The sequence below is a fragment of the Saccostrea cucullata genome, unplaced genomic scaffold (assembly GCF_032062105.1).
Source record: "Saccostrea cucullata isolate Sc308-1 unplaced genomic scaffold, CSIRO_AGI_Scuc_v1 ctg9876, whole genome shotgun sequence".
Classification (NCBI taxonomy): Eukaryota; Metazoa; Mollusca; class Bivalvia; order Ostreida; family Ostreidae; genus Saccostrea; species Saccostrea cuccullata.
Window position 1 is genome coordinate 1 of NW_026925101.1, and position 20,343 is coordinate 20,343.

At 33.0% G+C, this 20,343-nt stretch overlaps 1 protein-coding gene across 3 annotated transcripts; it reads left to right on the forward strand.

The window, feature by feature from the left end:
* Positions 1–1,966: 1,966 nt before the first annotated feature.
* On the forward strand, positions 1,967–19,737 carry LOC134268068 (carcinoembryonic antigen-related cell adhesion molecule 5-like). Of its 3 annotated transcripts, none has more exons than XM_062750272.1 (7): positions 1,967–2,261; positions 2,862–3,143; positions 3,954–4,241; positions 8,243–8,527; positions 8,649–8,948; positions 11,828–11,935; positions 17,868–19,737. In XM_062750272.1, the coding sequence occupies exons 1-7, from the start codon at positions 2,081–2,083 to the stop codon at positions 18,101–18,103; spliced, it is 1,680 nt and encodes a 559-aa protein (XP_062606256.1). In that variant the 5' UTR covers positions 1,967–2,080; the 3' UTR covers positions 18,104–19,737. The 3 variants fall into 3 exon arrangements, with proteins under 3 accessions (XP_062606256.1, XP_062606258.1, XP_062606257.1); XM_062750274.1 differs by lacking the exon at positions 17,868–19,737 and adding an exon at positions 13,862–14,152; XM_062750273.1 differs by lacking the exon at positions 11,828–11,935.
* Positions 19,738–20,343: the final 606 nt, after the last annotated feature.

The window sequence follows — 20,343 nt, forward strand, 5'->3', positions numbered from 1 at the left end:
CATGCATCGGTAAGTATAATTTAATAGGAGATTTAAAAGACAATAAATGTTAGTTTTTTTCAAAAGAAACACAGTATCTGAAAGGTTTTAAGATGTGATCTTATTTCATAGAGGACAATGGTAAGGATCAAAGCGCGGGAGTATAACAGTCCAGAATTTGATTAAAATTATGGACTGCAATAAGACATATAATAGTTACCGTGAAAAGAATATTATTGATGCAATATGAAGGAATGTATTTCACATATGACAAAACATTTTTTTTTAATTTCCATTTTTTTTCTGCATAATAAAATGAAAAAAAAGGTTTAAATGCATTAAACATGCGATAGTCAAAAGAGGTCGCAAAATCAATGCGATACAGAATGGGGTGTATTAGATTATTAATTACTAGGAATATTTAAATCGTATGATAATGTAATCGTTTAACAAAAGATAATACAGTTTAAAAGGTAAATATTTGTGCACATTTCTTTTTAATCAGTTCTTCATAGAGCATTTCAACAGCTTTTCGTAATTGAAAAATAAGGCCAACTTTAAAACAATGTTTCTTTGCCGTCTCCAGACTAAGAAAAAGAGTCGGAAGGTCGTTGAGAATTGTTTTTTATTTAAAAATTCATTTTCAATTGAAAAAAAAAATATTGTTTCCAGAATACATTAAGAAAAGTATTCCTTCCTAAAGATAAAAAAAAATATTGATTCAGTGCATATAACTAGTCGACAGAGAGAGGACAAAATGCATTTGTAAAGAACGTTTTTTTCTTAAAATTTCATATTAATTTGCTTGGTTCAATAAAACCAATCTGATTCCAGTTATCATAATCATTAATATCTGATTAGTTCAGTTGAATGTTATCAATTTCCTGGTCACTAACTAAATTCTTAACATATCTTTTATCAAACTGTCTCGTGCGTGTGTACTATGTTATGTAAATAGGAAACACATTTACTAAAAAAAAAGAAGTCTATTATAATCTACACTATATAAAAATCATATTTTTTTTCCGTAAAAGATCGATGATACCATTGTGATATAAACAAAAACTGATAATAGGCGATCCTATTGAAATTTCAAATTGACGTTTTTTAAACAAATTTTTATTTGACAACGAAAAATAGCAACAATAATGGCACATTTTCATTCTTGTCATTTATTTTTAAACATGTATATAAATATCTTGCAATAATTTTAAATGAAAGTTTTTTTATTAGCGCAAAGTCAAATTTCTTTTCATTTAAAGAATATATTACTTGTAACTTTATTGGATGTGTTCGTCGTGGGTGAGTGATTGATTGATTGATTGTATGTTGTTTAACGTCCCTATCGAGAATTTTTCACTCATATGGAGACGTCACCGTATGCCGGTGAAGGGCTTCAAATTTTGACCTTTACTCGGCACTCAGGGCCATTGAGTAGTGAGGGATCTTTATCGTGCCATCGCCTGCCGCTGACACGGGGCCTCGGTTTTTAAGGTCTCGATCATCCGAAGGACCCGCAACTTTCACTTCAAAGTGCCGAGTGCATGGCGAAGGAACAGTTGCTACCCATTTTATCGACTGGGTCAGTCGCGGCCGAGATACGAACTCACGACCTCCCGATCACGGAGCGAGTGCTCTACCGACTGAGCTACCGTGAACGGTCGTGGGTGAGTGAAAGAAAATTTTGAGAAAATTCGGCTGTGCGATCTTTTCGAACTACTCCTGCAAATAATTTATATGTCGAAACTTTTGGACTTCAATCTGGAATCAACCTCACCTTTCCTATTCCTTTCCTTAAAAAAATACCATTATAACAGTCAGTTTTTATCCCAATCTAATTGAAATCAGACTTCTTAGATCCACGCCGTATTCACTCTTACGCAGAGTGAATACGACGTGGATCTAAGAAGTCCGATACTTTTATGATAACTATAGTTTTTTTTTTAACAATTGCGTTATCTTTTCTTGATACTTTTTTTTAGTTAATACTGTAGAAGCCAAGGAGGGTGAATCCAAATACTTTTTATGGACTGCAGATTATTTCCCTAAAAGTGGACTTTACCTCATTTTTCATGTATATAACGATTCCGTGTCGACGATAATGCAGATAGGGGACAAGGACCCGTCAACTGAGAAGTACGTGTATCACACCCGACCCCTGGATTCTGTAAATATACAGTTTGAGGTGAAAAATATAACAGTTCAAGATGCCGGATATTACGCAGGAGGACCCTCTAAGGCAGATGCTTTGACAGGAGAAGGAGTTGTTCTTGTTGTTTTTGGTAAATTCTGTGATTTATATTGCAAGTTATCTAACTCTTTGTGTCAACTTTCTACAGCAATTGTCTTATATTGTACACGTTAACAACTGGGAGGGGGATTGCTAATTTTTTGTATATCACTATGAATTCTGTGCTTGTTTATGTATTCAATGCTAAATGCATTGAACGCGCATTAAAATTTTATTTAGGAAAGCTCGTGAAACCAACAAAAACAGGAATATTTAATGTCAAGGTGTTAGACTACGCTTTCGCCCCTCCCTACAACCTGGCGTAAAAATGTGAACAAATTTGAATTTAAGGATGCCTACATATTACTAAGACTTATCATGGCATTGCTATATATTACGAAAATTTATATTTATATTACGAAAAAAAGATTTTACATATTTTGCGATTGAGAATAAATTGCAGGATTAAACTGGTATACATAGACAAATTGAAGCGAGTGTCCGAAACCAAATTTCAAGATTTGCACTTCACAAGCATTGATGATAATTTTATTGAAATAAAGAAAAAAATGTAATGTACGATGTATATATACACTGCAATACAGTCACATTTAAGAAATACTTTTCAATTTTGTTTTTTTTTTTAATTCAGGAAAACCAGTTAAAGCACAAATAACTGGAAATCTGAATATTCAAGTCGGGAGATATGCCTACTTGAAATGTGAAAGTATATCTACGTCTGCTCCGTCCTATTACAAGAGGTTCCCGCCATTAACGTACTCATGGTTTGTCAACAACAGCAGGCTTGAAAGAGAGGTTATACAAACCTATAGATTTACTGTCACCGATGATGCTAAATACAACAGATACAGCTGTCAGGCAAAGGAAACGCTAGAATCAGAAAAAAGTGAAGAAATTCAGATTAACCCTTTATGTAAGTTCTTGTATATTTGTAAATTTTTATAAGCGTATAGTAATATTTTTGCAAAGAATGTGATAATTTGAATTATATCTGTATGACTTGGTAAAAATTGATTGATTTAAAAAAACTGCTTATAGGTGCAGAGTCGTGGATAAACATTTTTAATCATGAACATTAACGGTGAAAAGTTGATTTTTCAGAAGTGGATTTTGGCTATTGAATTGAACAAAAAAGAGTTCGAAAATAAACAAGTACTCGTAATTTCATTAATGTGTAGAAATTACAGCCAACTTTTATCTAGTCACGTATGCAGAGTCACCCCCCTACTATTTACCAAGTAGATTTTTTTTCTATGTAGCTCGTAAAACGATTGGTTAGCAAGTCGGGTGTATATTTTCGTATACCCTATCCGAGGCAAGGTTAATAACATGACGTCACTGTGCATAGTTTCTCTAAAAAAAAAAAACAATAAACAGGACGTCATGACAAATAAATACCAGTAATTAGCCTTGGGTTAACCAAGAATTTCATTTGATAAAATTCGAATTCGTGAACTAGGTGAAAACAATGGTGAACGGAAATCTACACCGTGTTTAATTCATGCTCCCTTTGGCTCAAGGATTATGAAAGAAACTTGTTAAATCTCCGTACACCAGTTATTGAACCCTAATAACAGTAATATACCCCGTTACTTTGTAAATCAGATATCTAACAAACAACGACGTCCTTCATTTATACCAATCGAAATTTTAAAATTTCCTATGAAAACTAACCCGTGACATAGAAATATTTTGAAAAGCACAAATATTTTTTTCTTCACAGATGGTCCAAGGAGTGTTATAATTTCTCCTACACCTGGTAATGAGGTTAGTGTTCACGAAGGGGGAATGTTTGGTCCCTACAATTGTTTATCTGACTGTAACCCACCTTGTACCTTACAATGGAAGTATAGCAGTTCAAAAGGCGATTTTCTCAATCTCTCATCTGCTGGAAACTTTTCAATTTCTTTACCAAAGACAAAAGCAGTTAGAGCTAATATAACGTTTATTCGATGTGAAGTAAATGGCATCGAAAAAACAGAAGTATCAGACATCAAACTGAACATTCAATGTAAGTACCTCGTGCAACTTTCATAAGAAACATTTTCCGCATTTATGCAAAAAGACATAAGGAAAAACAAATACTTAATTCTCTTTACTGATGGTCCAGAGAGTGTCATAATTAATTTTAAACATATTCCAAGGGTTATATTTTTTTGATTTACAGATGTACATTTGAACATTTACAAATAAAACACTTAAAACAGAGTATTATAAATCTTGAGAAACTTATAATAATTAAAGTGACATGTCAGTAAAAATAATCATGACTGAAAAATAATACTTGGCAAATTTACAAAGAATTTTTCAAAAGCCCGAATACTTCAGATAATGTATCCTGATATATAATATGGAAATTGGTATGCTCTATAATAATAAGATCTATTTAAAGCAAATTCTTTTGGTATATAATCAATTCAAGTTTAATTTTGTGCATAAAAAATAAATATGGGAACCAGTTTTAATCACAGAAAATAAAGAAATTGAATGATTTATATACCAGATATTTGTGATTAAATATTCATGTTCAGTGTCATTTATACATGTTGGTACGAAAGCCTTCTTCCTTCAGGAAATCTAATTTCAAATCGTTTCCTTGCACGTACTGTTCATAAATGATCTTTGCATACATGTGAGTATTCCTGGCATACTACTCAGAATTAATTTGAACTGCCTTTTAAAGCTCCATTGTTTATTAGAAATCTCATTTCTGAATTAGCGCCCTTTATTAAATTGATAAACCCTGCCCACAGCTGGGACTGCTGGGACTGCTCTGGGACTGCTCTGGGACTCTTTAATTAGCTGTCTCAGAAAGCAGTCCCTAGGACTGCTCTGGGACTGCTTTGTGTCAGGTTGGGTCTGATCGATACTATATATATAAAATTCGGACACATGATAGATTGGACCAAGGTCATAATTCCAAACAGAATTGCAACGTAATCGCAATGTGACATTCCATCAGTTCCTTCACTTTTCATTGATCCTTATGGTACACAAGTAACAGCTCTTCAAAAAGTTTGCCTGAATAGATCAATTAAAATCTGCATCAGGTGTGTTAAACCTTTTGAGCAATAATTTTGTTGATTTAAGGGGGCCGACTGTGGTTTTCATTGCGCAATATTTCGCGCATCATAGTAAAATGAAGCATATTTACTGTTTTAGAGCAATTTTTAGCTTCAATAATAAAATTAAACAAAATTAAGAAATAACAGGTTTAAAATGTAATTACAATTTTATTTAACTGATTTTGCAATTGATAGGTAGGTTGACGTCGTTTCAGTGTCTTTTTGACGTTATGATAAACTCAAGTTCTTAAAGAAAGGGGTAATAAAATGTTATTAAAGAAAAAGTAATGAACATACGCTCTTGAAATTTTAAACATAGAAATTTGAGAATATCTCCATTATTTTTATTATGTTTTCACGTAGATCGTTTGTGCCCGTCATATTTAGCAGTACTCTAAAAACAGCAGGGAAATTCGTTAACTTTTGGGATTTTGAGATGCCACATTTAGTAACAAGAGGTAGAATTTTGTATTTCTTAAATATATTGTACAATATAATATTATTCATCAAATAGTATAGTTTGAACAAAAAGTCTGTTGTAGTATTTGTATAATTTGCTTTAAAGTGCTTAAATTGGCATTTCCCTACTAGTATATAATCCTATAGTAAATATACCTGTATTTTGAGACGGTCCCTTAATATACCTGGACGTTAGATTTTTCCCAAAACTTGGCATGTATACTGAAGGTAATGTAAGTTATATATTGTATAAAAATGAAGACTCTCACTATTGCAGTTTCACAACATAAAACCCCAGTCGGCCCCCTTAAAACATGTCCTTATTTCATATTTTAGAACCTTCTGTAAATGAATTCTTGATTTCGGAGATTTACCAAGTGTTTTAATTAATACTCCCTTTGGCTCATGCGTTATGAACGAAACCCGGTAAATCTCCGTACACCAATTATTGATTCTTGATAACTATAAAAAAAACTCCGTTACTTTGTAAATCAGATATGCAACAAAAAATTACCTCCTTCAATTATACCAATCGAAATATTAAAATTTCCCATATTAGCCTGTGAAATATGAATATTATGGAACAAATAAATATTTTTTCTCTTCACAGATGGTCCAGAGAATGTTATAATTTTTCCTACACCTGGTAATGAGGTTAGCGTTCGTGAAGGGGGAATGTTTGGTCCCTACAGATGCTCATCTGACTGTAACCCAGTTTGTACCTTACAATGGAAGTATAACAGTTCAAAAGGCGATTTTCTCAATCTCACATCTGTCGGCAGCTCTTCAATTTATTTACCAAAGACAAAAGCAGTTAGAGCTAATATGACGTTTATTCGATGTGAAGTGAATGGCATCGAAAAAACAGACGTATTAGACATCAAACTCAACATTCAATGTAAGTACCTCGGGCAACACTCATAAGAAACCGCATTTATGCCAAAAAGACATAAGGAAAAACAAATACTTAATTCTCTTTACTGATGCTCCAGAGAGTGTTATAATTATATACCCCCACCTCTGTTGATTTTACCGTGATATCCTGGCTAACGATTGGTTGAAGTCTGTCACGTGAATGAGGTGCATTACTTACACCCAGTCATTTGTAAATCTATTACCGGTGAATGTAATACGTAACTAACACAAAGTGACGTCATAATAGGCACAGTATATGTGTGAAGAAGCATGTAGCAGCATTAATAAACCACAGATAATACGTAAATATTTCATTATTAAGGTAAATTCGTTACATAGTCTTTTAGTGACAGGGTACGGGATGATACCTGGTTAGTAGATTTCATACCTGACTCGGCTTCACCTAGCCAGGTATGAAATTTATTAACCAAGTATCATCCCGTACCCTGTCACTTAAAGACTATGTAACATAATACTCCATCCGAGGCAGAGATAAATAACATGGCGTCACCATGTATAGTTTCTCTATAAAAACAATCAACATGACGTCATGACGCATTGTAATGCAAAATACATACCATTGATTAGCCTTGGGTTTACGAAGAATTCGATTTGATAAAATTGGAAATATATTCGTGAGCCAGATGAAATCAAGTGTGAATGGAAATCTTTCCTGTGTTTTATGCATACTCTCTTGGGCTCAAAGATTTTGAACGAAACCTGGATAAATCTCCGTACACCACTTACTGAACCCTAATAACTATAATAAACTCTGTTACTTTGTAAATTAGATTTCCAACAAACAACTACCTCCTTCAATTATGCTAATCGGAATATTTAAATTTCCCAAATTAATCTATGACATAGGAATATTTTGGAAAGCACAACAATTTTTTTCTTTTCACAGATGGTCCAAATAGTGTTATAATTTTTCTAAACCTGGTAATGAGGTTAGTGTACATGAAGGGGGAATGTTTGGTCCCTACAATTGTTCATCTGACTGTAACCCATCTTGTACCTTACAATGGAAGTATAGAAGTTCGAAGGGCGATTTTCTCAATCTCACATCTGCTGGCAGCTCTTCAACTTATTTACCAAAGACAAAAGCAGTTAGAGCTAATATGACATTTGTACGATGTGAAGTAAATGGCATCGAAAAAACAGAAGTATCAGACATCAAATTGAACATTCAATGTAAGTACCTCGTGCAACTTTCATAAGAAACATTTTCCGCATTTATGCCAAAAAGACATAAGGAAAAACAAATACTTAATTCTCTTAATTGATGGTTCAGAGATTGTTATAATTATCATTTATATTATTTTGCATTGAGTGTACGCATCTTTATTTAAAACTTTCATCTTTAAAAACTAAGGAAAATAATATCTGAAGTTTATAACAAACACGTATCTTCATGTAATTGATCGATTGCGTTTCTGTAATAAAAAAATTTCTTTAAAAATTAACTGACCACTGTCTTAAGCTTTAATTTTTAGAAAAAGAATTGTACGTTTACAACTGAATTTTAACTCTTTTATACAATAACTTGATATTTATTTGACTTTTTTATCAGATTTATTGGAACCGAGGTTATATATTAATGGTAAACCCAGCAATGCATTAATCATTAATGAAACAGATCACGTTTTTCTGTCGTGTTTTGTCGAAGGAAATCCTATTCCAGAAGTCTCCTTTCTGAATCTCACTGGGAACCAAAACTATATACATAGCGTAAATCATAGGGTAAACTACACATTGATCAGAATGGTCCAGTGCTCTGACACGGGTACTTTCGAATGTGTCGGACAATCGACTGAGTTTGGGAAGAGGAATCAGTCCTTTAGTGTTAACGTTCTCTGTACGTATACTTTGTAACAGAATATAGAACTCTGCTAATAGTTAATGACTATCCATGGTCATTAATGCATTGATGTTTTGTAGGGTTAAATAATTAACAATATTTTTTTATGGAATTGCAGGTGACCCTCGTCTTGATGAACTCACTTTGGTGAATAAAATCTATAGATCAAGTAGCGGCCCGGGTGTAAAAGTTGTTGTAAGTTTACCAGTTGTTGCAAATCCCCTTACATCTACATCAGAGTTCGTTTGGTTGGGACCTAAACTTGAGTCAATATCTTTGAACGTTTCACAAAGAGATAACGTTGTGTACAAACACTGGATCAACAGCACCATTCCCGTTCCTGATGAGGAATCTTTCGGAACCTATTCGCTGAAATACAAAGGGAAAGACTTTGCTGATATTACAATTCACGCCAAAGGTAGGATTATTTTAAAAGATCTAAACATCTTGTTTAAAGCATCATAACATTTTCTAATATTTACATTTGCATATATTTTCCTTTATATAACACTACTGAAAGCAAGAGTTTTTATAACTGTATAAATACAGGTACGGGGTCAAGAGCTCATAGATGTGCGTATGGATAAATGTTCGACGTAATTTCTCAGTGACGTCATGAAGGGTCGACGCGCGTTTAGTGGATAAAATACATGCCATTGGGTTTGAAAAACAATGCATTTCACACGTTAAAAGTCAAAATCAAGCAAATTTAAAGTATGAATAAGTCACAAATGTAAATATAAGTAATAAGGTATCATTTTTTGAGTAATAAGGTATCATTTTTTGAGTTTTATTGGGATGTAAAACGAGTTGGCATATGATCAAATCTTCCATAAAGCCCGAAGGCTTTATGGGATTTGAACACGTGACAAACCCGTTTACATCCCAATAAAACTCAAAAAATGATACCTTATTTCTAAATTAAATATTATATATAGGTTGTATTATTGCTTTATGTTGTAATTTTCTTGACTTTTATTTCTGTAATGACGAGTAATGAAGTTTCTGTAGCACATCATGAAATAGACTCTAGTGCGCTAAAATTTCAATACTCATAAGCATACGTAGCTGCAATAATGTAGCCCTCTCCTTTTTCTTTTTCTTTTTTTTTTTGGGGGGGGGGGGCTAAAACTCCTTAGGATCTCCGTAATGGTGCAATGCGGCAGCGATTCACTCCCGCACGGATTTCGGCGCAAGTTTCAGTAAACGGCTATTTTATTAATATGTCTTACCTGGACTTCCAAAATGTAGTTATCTCAGACATAAATCGATTCAAATATTTACAGAACAATCCATACATCCGTATTTTCCGTGTATGTCAACATCACAACTTAAATTTATCCGTCATGTTTACTGACCTTGACAAATTTTAGTTTGGGTCAGCCAATGAGATTAAGGATATATAGGGAGCGGATTTCTTTAGAATTACCTTATTTTAAGGCTAAATATCACTGTTTACGAAAAAATAACACATGGAATGGTTTTATTTATGGATGTTTAGTGTTACTATTCATCATAATTATTCATAAACATCGACATTTGCTTTATTGAGTTATTCTAAATTTCTTGCGCAAGTCTCAGTAGTCACACGTGAACTGTCATGGCTACTGAGTAATGCACACAGATTTATTTTACATGATTTTCGTGTTTAACCGGGTATGATGTCTACAGTGAATAAAAATTTCGTCTTGTTAGAAGTAAATTGAATGTAAAAACATTTTATTCTGCCTGCAGTTGCCTGTATTAAAAATATTTTTGCACCATTACGGAGATGCTGTGGAATTGTATCCTCTCCAGAAAACATCAGATAAAAAAATTGGAGAGGGCTTCATTATTGCAGCTAAAGCATACGATTAAAAAACCTTCTTAAAACATTCGTGCTTAAAAATATTGTTTAACTAAAAGACAATATATAGTATGACCTAAAACTATTTCAAAGGTACTGTACATTGGGCACAATTTGCTAATAAAATAACAACTATAGAAGTATTTAAAATAAAAGAACCTGTTGATACGAGTAAAACAAAAACATGCCTCAAAGACCCTAAAACCACATAAGTGTTCTTGTATATTCAAAGTTATAGTTTTAAGCTGATCTGCATGCACATTTAGTTATTTTATCATGATTGTAATTGTTCCTGGTTGACAAAAGCCTGTTTTGCCTGTTTTGACCACACTTGATTTTTACATCCATGGCTGTACCTATTCTACAACCATTGCTGTAACTATTCTACAACCCTGGCTGTACCCGCGCAAGATAAACAACATCCACGACTATATACCCTGTCCTGGAGACACACTTCATTTTAAAACCATGACTCTAATTATAAAATCTTACAATTAGATTAAGTATTGAAATAACATAAACCATTATTATATTTTTCTTTTTAAGAAAATACAAAATCGCTCTGGAAACAATGGGGGAGGGGAGATGCAAAAACCCATGCCATCCATGATACATAATTTGCTATGAAGGCAATAATTCAGGATGTATAGAGTTGTATTAGCGGATCTAGAAGCACGGAGGGCCTTAAGTGTTTGCGCCTCTCCAATTGTTTCTCCTGGAATTGTGTTTTATTTGTTTGCTAATATGCGAAATAATCGTTAAGGGAAATAAACCCCTGCAGTATCAATAAAATGTCATCAATCATGATTTTCACTATGCAACTGCAAATGAATTCCATGCAACGTTTTTAATATAGAGAGACTTTTATGCAAGGACAATGTAAATTGCAGCATTTCCTTCTTCTTTTACTGCCACCAGGTCTCTTCAAGGAAGGAAAAGAAAAGTTCATAATACACTTCATATAGATAACTATATATTGCTAATGTCTTATCTGATAAAGTGGGGAAAAAAATCTATTTCCTAAAAATAGAAAAAAAAACAAGGAACAAAAACACAACAAGAAAAAGAACAAATGCAGAAAAAGACAAAAACTCTTCTCGAAGTGCATATCTCTTTCTTTTTTCGGAAAAAAAAACTTTTTACGCAAAGTGTTTATCAGTTTTAGCACATAATGAAAAATTTCCACATCTTCTCATTTTCCCTCCTTATATGTCGTATTTCATTTGATTATAAGATTTTTTTTTTCAATTTCCGAAGGCCCGTGTTTCATACCATGTTCTTAGATTAAGACATCCATAAAATGACCTTTGGCTTTTTGAACTCTGTTTTTGTCAGCTGTCACTGCCATGGAAATGTAATTAAATATTTCAAGGGTCTTTGGAGTGATATAACATAAACATATACACTGTACTAGTATGTATATTACTAATATGACAAATTAAATTTTACAGATTCTACAGAAATCTCTCTGACGACCTGGATTATTATTGGAGGCTTTATTGGTTTGACTATTCTGTTGCTGACGATCATTGGTGTTTATAAGCTCGCTTTTCGTCGAGGTAATTCTTTTTTTTGTTTAAAGCTGTCTTCCACGTGGCACAGTGGTTAGACCGTGTGCTCTAGAGTCGCGAAGTAAGGAGTCAATCCTTACATCGCGGGTTCGAATCCCACTGTGGGATGTTGAGACCGATCCTTCGGATGAGACCGAATAAACCGAGGCCCCGTGTCGCAGTAGGTGCTGGTACGAAAAAGATCCCTGCTCTCTGCTCAAACGTCCTGAGTGCCGAGCATAGGACAAAATTTGTAGCCCTCCACCGGCAGGTGGTGGCGTCTCCATATGAGTGAAACAATTGAGAGGGACGTTAAACAACATACAATCAATCGATGAATCTTTTCTATAGCTTGCCTTGTATAAGAACTTGTTCGTAATAGTGCATAATGTTATGTATCAAATCAACTGCATGGTAGTTGCCATCGATGACATTTATAAGGAAACATGAATGTTGTTAAATAAATAATGGAAGTTGAAGATTGATAGAGAATATGAAGTCATCATGTTGATTTAGTTGATATGTTACCATTAACGTCTTTCTTTAGTAAAATATACAAACATGAATCATATGTCTCTGACCCTGAGATATCTTGTATTTTGAGTTCAAGGAACACATATGTATATCAAATGAAAAAAAATCAAGTGAGCTGCCCTTGATAAAAACTAATAAGTTTTCGGATCACTTTGCACATAAGTTTTAAGTTAAGAAGAGGTCTCTACGCTGTTTACTTATTCTGAGTAGCAGCAAGAAATGATTTTCGTTCAAGTGGAATTTACTCCATAACAGGTGGGAATTCAGTGTTTCTTAAAACATGTAGAAAATGATTTTTAAAGCCCATGCGGAAAAAAGAGCAAAATAAAAGTTTAAGTAAGAGTGAAAGAAATGAAAATGAAAAAGTATAAAAAATATTTTCAATGTCAAAGTTTTTTTAAGTTTTAATCTATGTCTCTAGTTATCTTTTCATATATTTAACTAAAGTAACAATCTTCACAAGTTAAGTACGTCAAAAAAGGATCACATAATCTTAATCATAATAGAATAAAAAAAAGTCTTTTAGTCTCTAACGGGTAAAGTTTCAGAGCAAATGGAAACAAAAGAAGAAACAAAAAAAAAAACACAGATGAGCAAAATCATTCAAGAAGTCTTTCCAAAGACACTAAATAGACAGCCACATTATACATAAAGTGAAAGTACCTAATTTGAATATGCTCATAAACAAAGTTTTAAATATAGTACTTAAAACGATTCCTCAGAAACTACCAATCCTGTGAAATTGTAACCTAGTAGTGTCAAGTAAGTTTTGAAAAAGAATATATTCAATTTTCTGTGCTATGAAATTGTTGCAAATTCTTCAAAATGACTTAGTAATGACCGTACATAACTTTTAAAACTTACCACTGATACGTTTATTTTATCAATACCTCTGTTGAGAAGAATATTTGCATCACATATTTATCCCCCCGGTTGAAAAGTGGAAGGTAAATAGTGATCGTGATGCCCATCTGTCTGTACGTTCGTCTGTCAGTCCGTCCGCCTGCTTGTTGATCTTTGGGTATACTTTTCTAATTCGCAACTCTTTTACTTCAAATTGAAATTTAGTGAGACTATAACAGAATCTATGGAACATAGCAGCATTATGCAATTCAAATTTCATTTCTTGTTCCGACACTTTTCGGGTAGCTCATAGTAAAATGTTGACACCACGATATTGAATTGTACCCATCTCTTATCTGCAGCTCCTTCTATACTATTTAATAACATTAAACAATACTTAAGCAATTTTTTTCATAATGCAATTGTGACGTCCGAATTGTTATTATTTCGGGTCTCCCTGAGCAAAAACCTGGACTTCTGCCATGTCATGTGTATTCATATGGAATGTGGGATATCATTTAGCGAGCACAGTACCTCTGTTTTTTTCTAAATTCACAGGAATTAGAACAGGAACGATTCAACAATCTCAACCAGCTCACGATCTCAAGGTCAAAAAATATGACAACATTGATGACGCGCTACTTTAGAAGGACAAAATCGGAATCATCCTTCTCAGACACAGGAGGACGCAACTGAGAACATTGAACAAATATTGACAGATAATCAGAGTGTCAGTGAACATCTAGATAACCCATATGAAGTGTTAAAGCCAATCTAATTAAAATTACATGTTCCGAATCCGCTAGCGGATCGTCTTATTTTAATTAGATTAAATTAAAGCCTGATCAAAATAGATTCTTCTTGTTTTAATGATTAAAAAGAAATCAAAGTTAAAAGATTATTTTTATTAAACTCTGTATGGTTAGAGAGGAAAATTATTTGTACAATACTTTATAAGAAGATTTATCAGAAAAATCAGGAACATTAAAATTTAACTTTACAAGGGAGAACAATGCGAAAATCAACCAAGTGAACAATTCCTTATTCCTCCATGCAACATCATAAACGTTGGGGTGATAACAACTTAATGCCTCTTGATAAGACTCAGATATTATCCATCGTATCCAAACGTTAAAAAAATGCTTAGTCTGTTAATGTGAATATTCACGCGTGAGGGAAATTTACACTACTTGCGCGGTAAGCTAAGAACCGCATAAAATACCCCCGCGCGTATGGTCACAAATTTTCAAACTTCTGGAATAATTCTAGATTATTACATATACTGTTGAATCAGTCGTATATTAATCGTGGTATTGAATGCACGTGAGTAGATAAATACGAGGGCCGTTCAAGAATTACGCGGACTTCTCGCACAAAAAAATATTTGACGATATAATCGAGCAAAAGTCACACATGATATAAAAGAATCTTTACTTATATGGTCCCCAAAATTTCATATAAAAATGTAGTAAATTTATATCAATTTAGGTTGATTTTTCAAGTCATACTATTAAGTCACGGAGCAGCAAAATCTTCGATTTCTAAAAATGATATGAGCTTTCATTTTCTCAACATTTTCCCAAAATTTCCTGTACAGTTTGAGTTACCACATCTACTAAACATCCATGCACCATTTTTTGTCAAGCTTAAACTCTAGAAACCGAGTAAAGCATTTTCGTTTTTCGTTTTGTTGTTTTTATAACTAAAAGCTGCAGGTACTAATGAGATATAGTGTGACATTGGTCAATCACGTTCTTTTTAATTACAGTCTGGATAGTGGATAAAGAAGTCTAACGGTCTAGAATTCTAATTTGCTATTTGTAGACAAATGTCACGAATATTCGTTTTTGCTACATGTTTTATTGTGCATATTGGATCGATGGTGGCGATATCTCGAGCATTACACATAATTTAACGGTTTTGCCTTTTTACAGAAAAATCACTATAAGTACTTCAAATTTCACGTCAGAAATCTAAATACATAATAATGGAACAATGTAAAGAAATAATCGAGAAAATTGCCGAAAAATATCATGAATTATAGAAAATGAATGAGTTAAAATTTGCTATTTGTAGACAAATGTCACGAATATTCGTTTTTGTAAACTTTTCACATTTTCATGTTTTATTGTGCATAAAGAAAAATTAATGGAACCACTCAGGAAAGATGGTGGCGATAGATTCAATTTTGTTCCCCTGGGGCTAGGGTGGGGCCAAACTGGCCGACCACAGTTTTACATAGGAATATATAAAGGGAAAATTACATGAAACTCATGTGGAATAATTTAACAAAAGTGTGGTATCATGACCCCTGGGGATAGGTTGGGGCCAAAATGGCAGATCTAAGTTTTACATAAGAAATTATATTAGGTAAAAATTTTTAAAATCTTCTTCTCAAGAACCACTGGGCCAGGAAAGATGAAACGCATGTGGAATCATCCTCAAGTTGTGTAGATTCAAGTTTGTTCAAATCATAACCCCTGGGGCTAGGGTGGGGCCAAACTGGCCGACCACAGTTTTACATAGGAATATATATTTTCAAAGGATGAAACTCATATGAAATCGTAGATTCAAGTTTGTTCAAATCATGAGCCCCGGGGCTAGGATGGGGCCAAAATGGCCGACCACAGTTTTACATAGGAATATATACATGTATAGGAAAAATCTTCTTTTCAAGTACTTCAAAGCCATATGATTAATGATATTTATATGGAATCATCCTTAGGTAGTGTAGATTCTAGTTTGTTCAAATTTCACTCTGGGAGGTTAAAATTCAAGCCCCCCCCCCCCCCCTTCAGTAAACTTTCAATCTAAATACATAATAATGAAATTTTGCCCAAGATTTATTGAAATCTTAAATACATGTATACATATTTCTGTAAAATTCATAACAATATGCATATGACGTCTGTAAGAATAAATAATAGCAGAGTCCGCGTAATTTTTGAACGGCCCTCGTTTATCATAGACAGTGATGAAAATGTAAATGGTCATTTTTTAAAATTGTGCGATGAAAAATATAAAGGATTGAACATTCTGATTACCATCTTTTAAATGTTTAGAAAATCTATATATCTGAATAACTTCTCCCATCTCAATCCCCATACACCAATAGTTAAACTTATATGTATAGAGCAGCCCGGTCCTCCGGGCTGCAATTACAATAAAGCGTACACCAGTTGTTCACACTTCACCATATTTGACTGTACACATCGACGTAATTTTTATTAATCCAACAGTATAAATTCGTATTGATTTGTTTAGTTTGTTTGTAATTATTTTTAATTTTTTCTTTCTAATCAATTTCAAAGGGGAACAACTCGATGTTAGTAACGATGACCGCCTACTTTTTTCTCAGTATTTCGTGCGACCGCGTATATTGCACCCACTCGAAATGTTTGATGGTCACAAACACGTACTTAAGAACCAGTGTAAATAACCACTTTTACAGTATATTATTTTGGGGTTCTTTTCACATCTTTTATCTTACCTGAAAATTACTATGTCTTTTCATTTAACATTCGTTTAATTTCGGGATGTTGTTAATAATTTAGTTATAAAAGTCTCTCAGTACATGAACGTATTCTTTTTTGTTGTTGTTGTTATTGTTTTGTATAACCGCATGCATATTTGTTGAATATTTGAGACAACTAAAACATCGAAATATTTATAAAGTAAAATAGCAAAAAATGGTAAATACACATAAAGAAGTGTAGTATTTAATGTCAAATTGTGTAAACAATTACATATTTATGTGCAAAAATAAATAGTTTGTATGTTTTATACTCTAGTCAAAAAAAAATGTTTCATAAATAACGTTTGTGTACAAAATGTTAAACAATCTTGGAAAATTATGGCGAGAACCTGTAAATATTTTGTCTGATGTTGCATGTCATTCAGTTTATATATTCGTACATTATGTTTATTTTAAAACAATTTTTGGTTGGAAAAATTATGTAGTAGGCCTACTTGATATGCCTAAATAATTGCGTTCAATTTTAGAACAATTTAAAAGTGGAATTTTACCACTATGAATAGAGACCGGTAGATATTATTATGAACCTGTTGAGAATAGAATTTGCACAGTTTGTTCTAGAAATGATGTCGAAGATGAAGTTCAATTTTTATTGCCTTGTCTCTTGTAATCTGAATACTAATCTAAACTTTTTGAAGACATTGGCTTTAATTAAATGAAATAGTCTGATGTGGATTTACTACGTATAGTTATCTCAAATTATCCTCGACAGGTTGCAAATGATTCGTATTTAATTTTTCATTCATGCGGAGACAATTATTTATTTTCAGAAAATAAGAAGATAAATTATGAATTGTATTTTATTGTCATACAAGTATTCATCTACCAATTTTTTTTATTTCAGACACATAAAACATACTTTAGCGGGTTTTTTTTCATAATGCAATTGTGACGTCCGAATAGTTATTATTTCGGGTCTACCGGAGCAAAAACCAGGACTTTTGCCATGCATGCATATTCATATGGAATGTTGGATATCATTTAGCGAGCGAAGTACATGTACCTCTATTTTTTTTTTCAAATTCACAGGAATTAGAACAGTATCGATTCAACAACCTCAACCAGCTCACGATATCGATTTCAAGGTCCTGAATAGAACATTTGACGACATTGATGACGCAACTGTAGAAGAACAAGATCAGAATCATTCTTCTCAGACACAGGAGGACGTAACTAAGGAGACTGAACAAATACAGCTACTGACATATTGTCAGAATGTCAGTGAACATCAAGAAAACTATTATGAACGGTTAAAGCCAATCTAATTAAAATTAAGATGTTCCGAAACCGCTACCGATTCTCAAACAGTTTGTACTTTTTCGTTTGTGTTATTCCCTTAAGGATGCCAGACTGGCGGACTATACATTAAATTAATACCCAAATTACTTTAATTTAACGTAAGACAGTACCAGTAATGAATATGTAGCTGTGGAACTAATTCTAGAATGTTTACCGAAGCTTTTGATACAATCGAATCTGGTTGGCTACTCTTTTTGTGTTTATTCAATCAAAAGGTCGCTGTTGTTAGATGTTTGAGAACGTTAGCGGATCATCTTATTTTGATTAGATTGAGTTAAAGCCAGGTCAAAATAGACTTGGTTAAATAGAGATGTAACTTTTTTGTATTAATGACTTAAAAGATATCAAAGTTAAAAGATTATTTTTATTAAGGTGGCAGAGGATAGTTTCGGATTAAATACCGGTCTTAAATTAGAAAAAAAATAGAAACCTAAGGTTTGAATGTATATTATAGATAATTTTATCGCTAGAATATTTTATGAGTGCATTTGGAGGGAACTCAGGTGGCGTTTTATTATTAAAATATGACACTTAAGTGTCACTACTACTGTATATGGGATATGGACTAGAAATAACTTTTCCGGTATTTCACCAGAAAAGCGGGGTGGGTTCATAGGATGAATTGTACCTTGAAAACGAGGTGGTTGAGCCATTGTCTTTTGCTGTTCAGTAATATGTACAAATGTTGTTCTGCAATTTGTGTGGTAGCTTAAGTCATTAGAATGGGCCTGGAAGCAGTTTTGGTTGCGGCGAAATAGTGAAAATAGGCTTGATTTACATGAAATTTTGAGATTGTCCCTGCGCGATCATTAAGGCTCACTGTGTAAGTTTTATTCCTAAAAGCTTTAAATTCCTCAAGGTACTATACCATACAATTATTACAGGTAGAGAGAATTTCAAATTTTCCAATGCACATTTTAAAAGCAGCTCAATATCAAGTTAACCGTCAGTCAAACGTTTTGATTGCCAAAAAAACTAACCTCTGCCACCTAAACTCTGTATGACAAGATAGGGAAAAATAATTTGTACACTTACATCTATCAGAAAAATCAGGAACAGCAAAATTTAACTTTACAAGGGAGAACAATGCGAAAATCAACCAAGTGGACAATTCCTTATTCGTCCATGCAACATCAATAACGTTGGGGTGATAACAATTTAATGTTTCTTAACAAGACTTAGATATTATCGATCGTATCCAAACGTGCACTATGCCTAGCAGTTAAACATACTGTAAAAGTGGATATTTACGTGTGGGGGAAATTTACACTAATTACGCGCTAAGCTAAGAACCATATAAAATACCATCGCGCATATGGTCACAAAATTTCAAACTTCTGGAATAATTCTAGATTATTACTTCTACTGTCAGACCTCTAAATATTTTGTCTGATGTTGCATGTCATTCATTTAATATACCGGTATTCATACATTAAGTTTATTTTAAATTATGTAGTAGGCCTACTTGATATGCCTTAATATTTACGTTCAAATTTCGACAGGTTTCAAAGTATTTGTATATTTCATTCATGCGGAGACAATCAGTTATTTTCAGAAAATAAGAAGATAAATAATAAACTGTGTTTTCTTGTCATATTCATCTAACATTTTTTTTTATTTCAGACTCTACTAATCAAAGAATAGAGTATACTTAAAAATGCATTTGTTTCATCGCTATGTTTATTTGCATGATACTTTTGTGTTTATCTCTTAATGTTGTGCTCTTTATTTTTTAAATGTTTTCAAGTTTATGGTGACATTTGGTGTAAATTATTATTTCATATAGTTTTTGAATACAAAAATGACTTTGTACACATCTCACTATAGATAAATAAATATATTACTTTTTACTATTCAATAATCTTTTTAAAAAATAAACAACAATTATTAGAATAATAATTTATATTTATGTATTTAATGCGATAATTGTTTGGAGGTTTCCAGTAACATTTAGGTTGGTAAATTGTGAAAATTTACAGATCCACGCCTTGTCTGATGATTTCATTGTGATAGAAGGTGTAAGGTCACGTGGTCAGCTCAGCGAGTCATTCACACTCGCGCGCTCACCACCGCTAACATGAGGCACGTCTATTTGAAGACCCACCTCCATCCCAGTATTCCTATCACTTAATACGATGATTAATGTGTCTTGTGAAATTATTCATTATAGTTTTTACTTAATTGTTTTACTGCTTCTGTGTATTTT

Bases quoted from the DNA above. Each gene is read 5' to 3' on its own strand.
- LOC134268068 (XM_062750272.1), top strand. From the start codon at position 2,081: ATGCAGATAGGGGACAAGGACCCGTCAACTGAGAAGTACGTGTATCAC. The intron at 8,528-8,648 runs GTACGTATACTT...ATGGAATTGCAG, and splicing joins CTTTAGTGTTAACGTTCTCT to GTGACCCTCGTCTTGATGAA. The intron at 11,936-17,867 runs GTAATTCTTTTT...TCAAATTCACAG, and splicing joins TAAGCTCGCTTTTCGTCGAG to GAATTAGAACAGTATCGATT.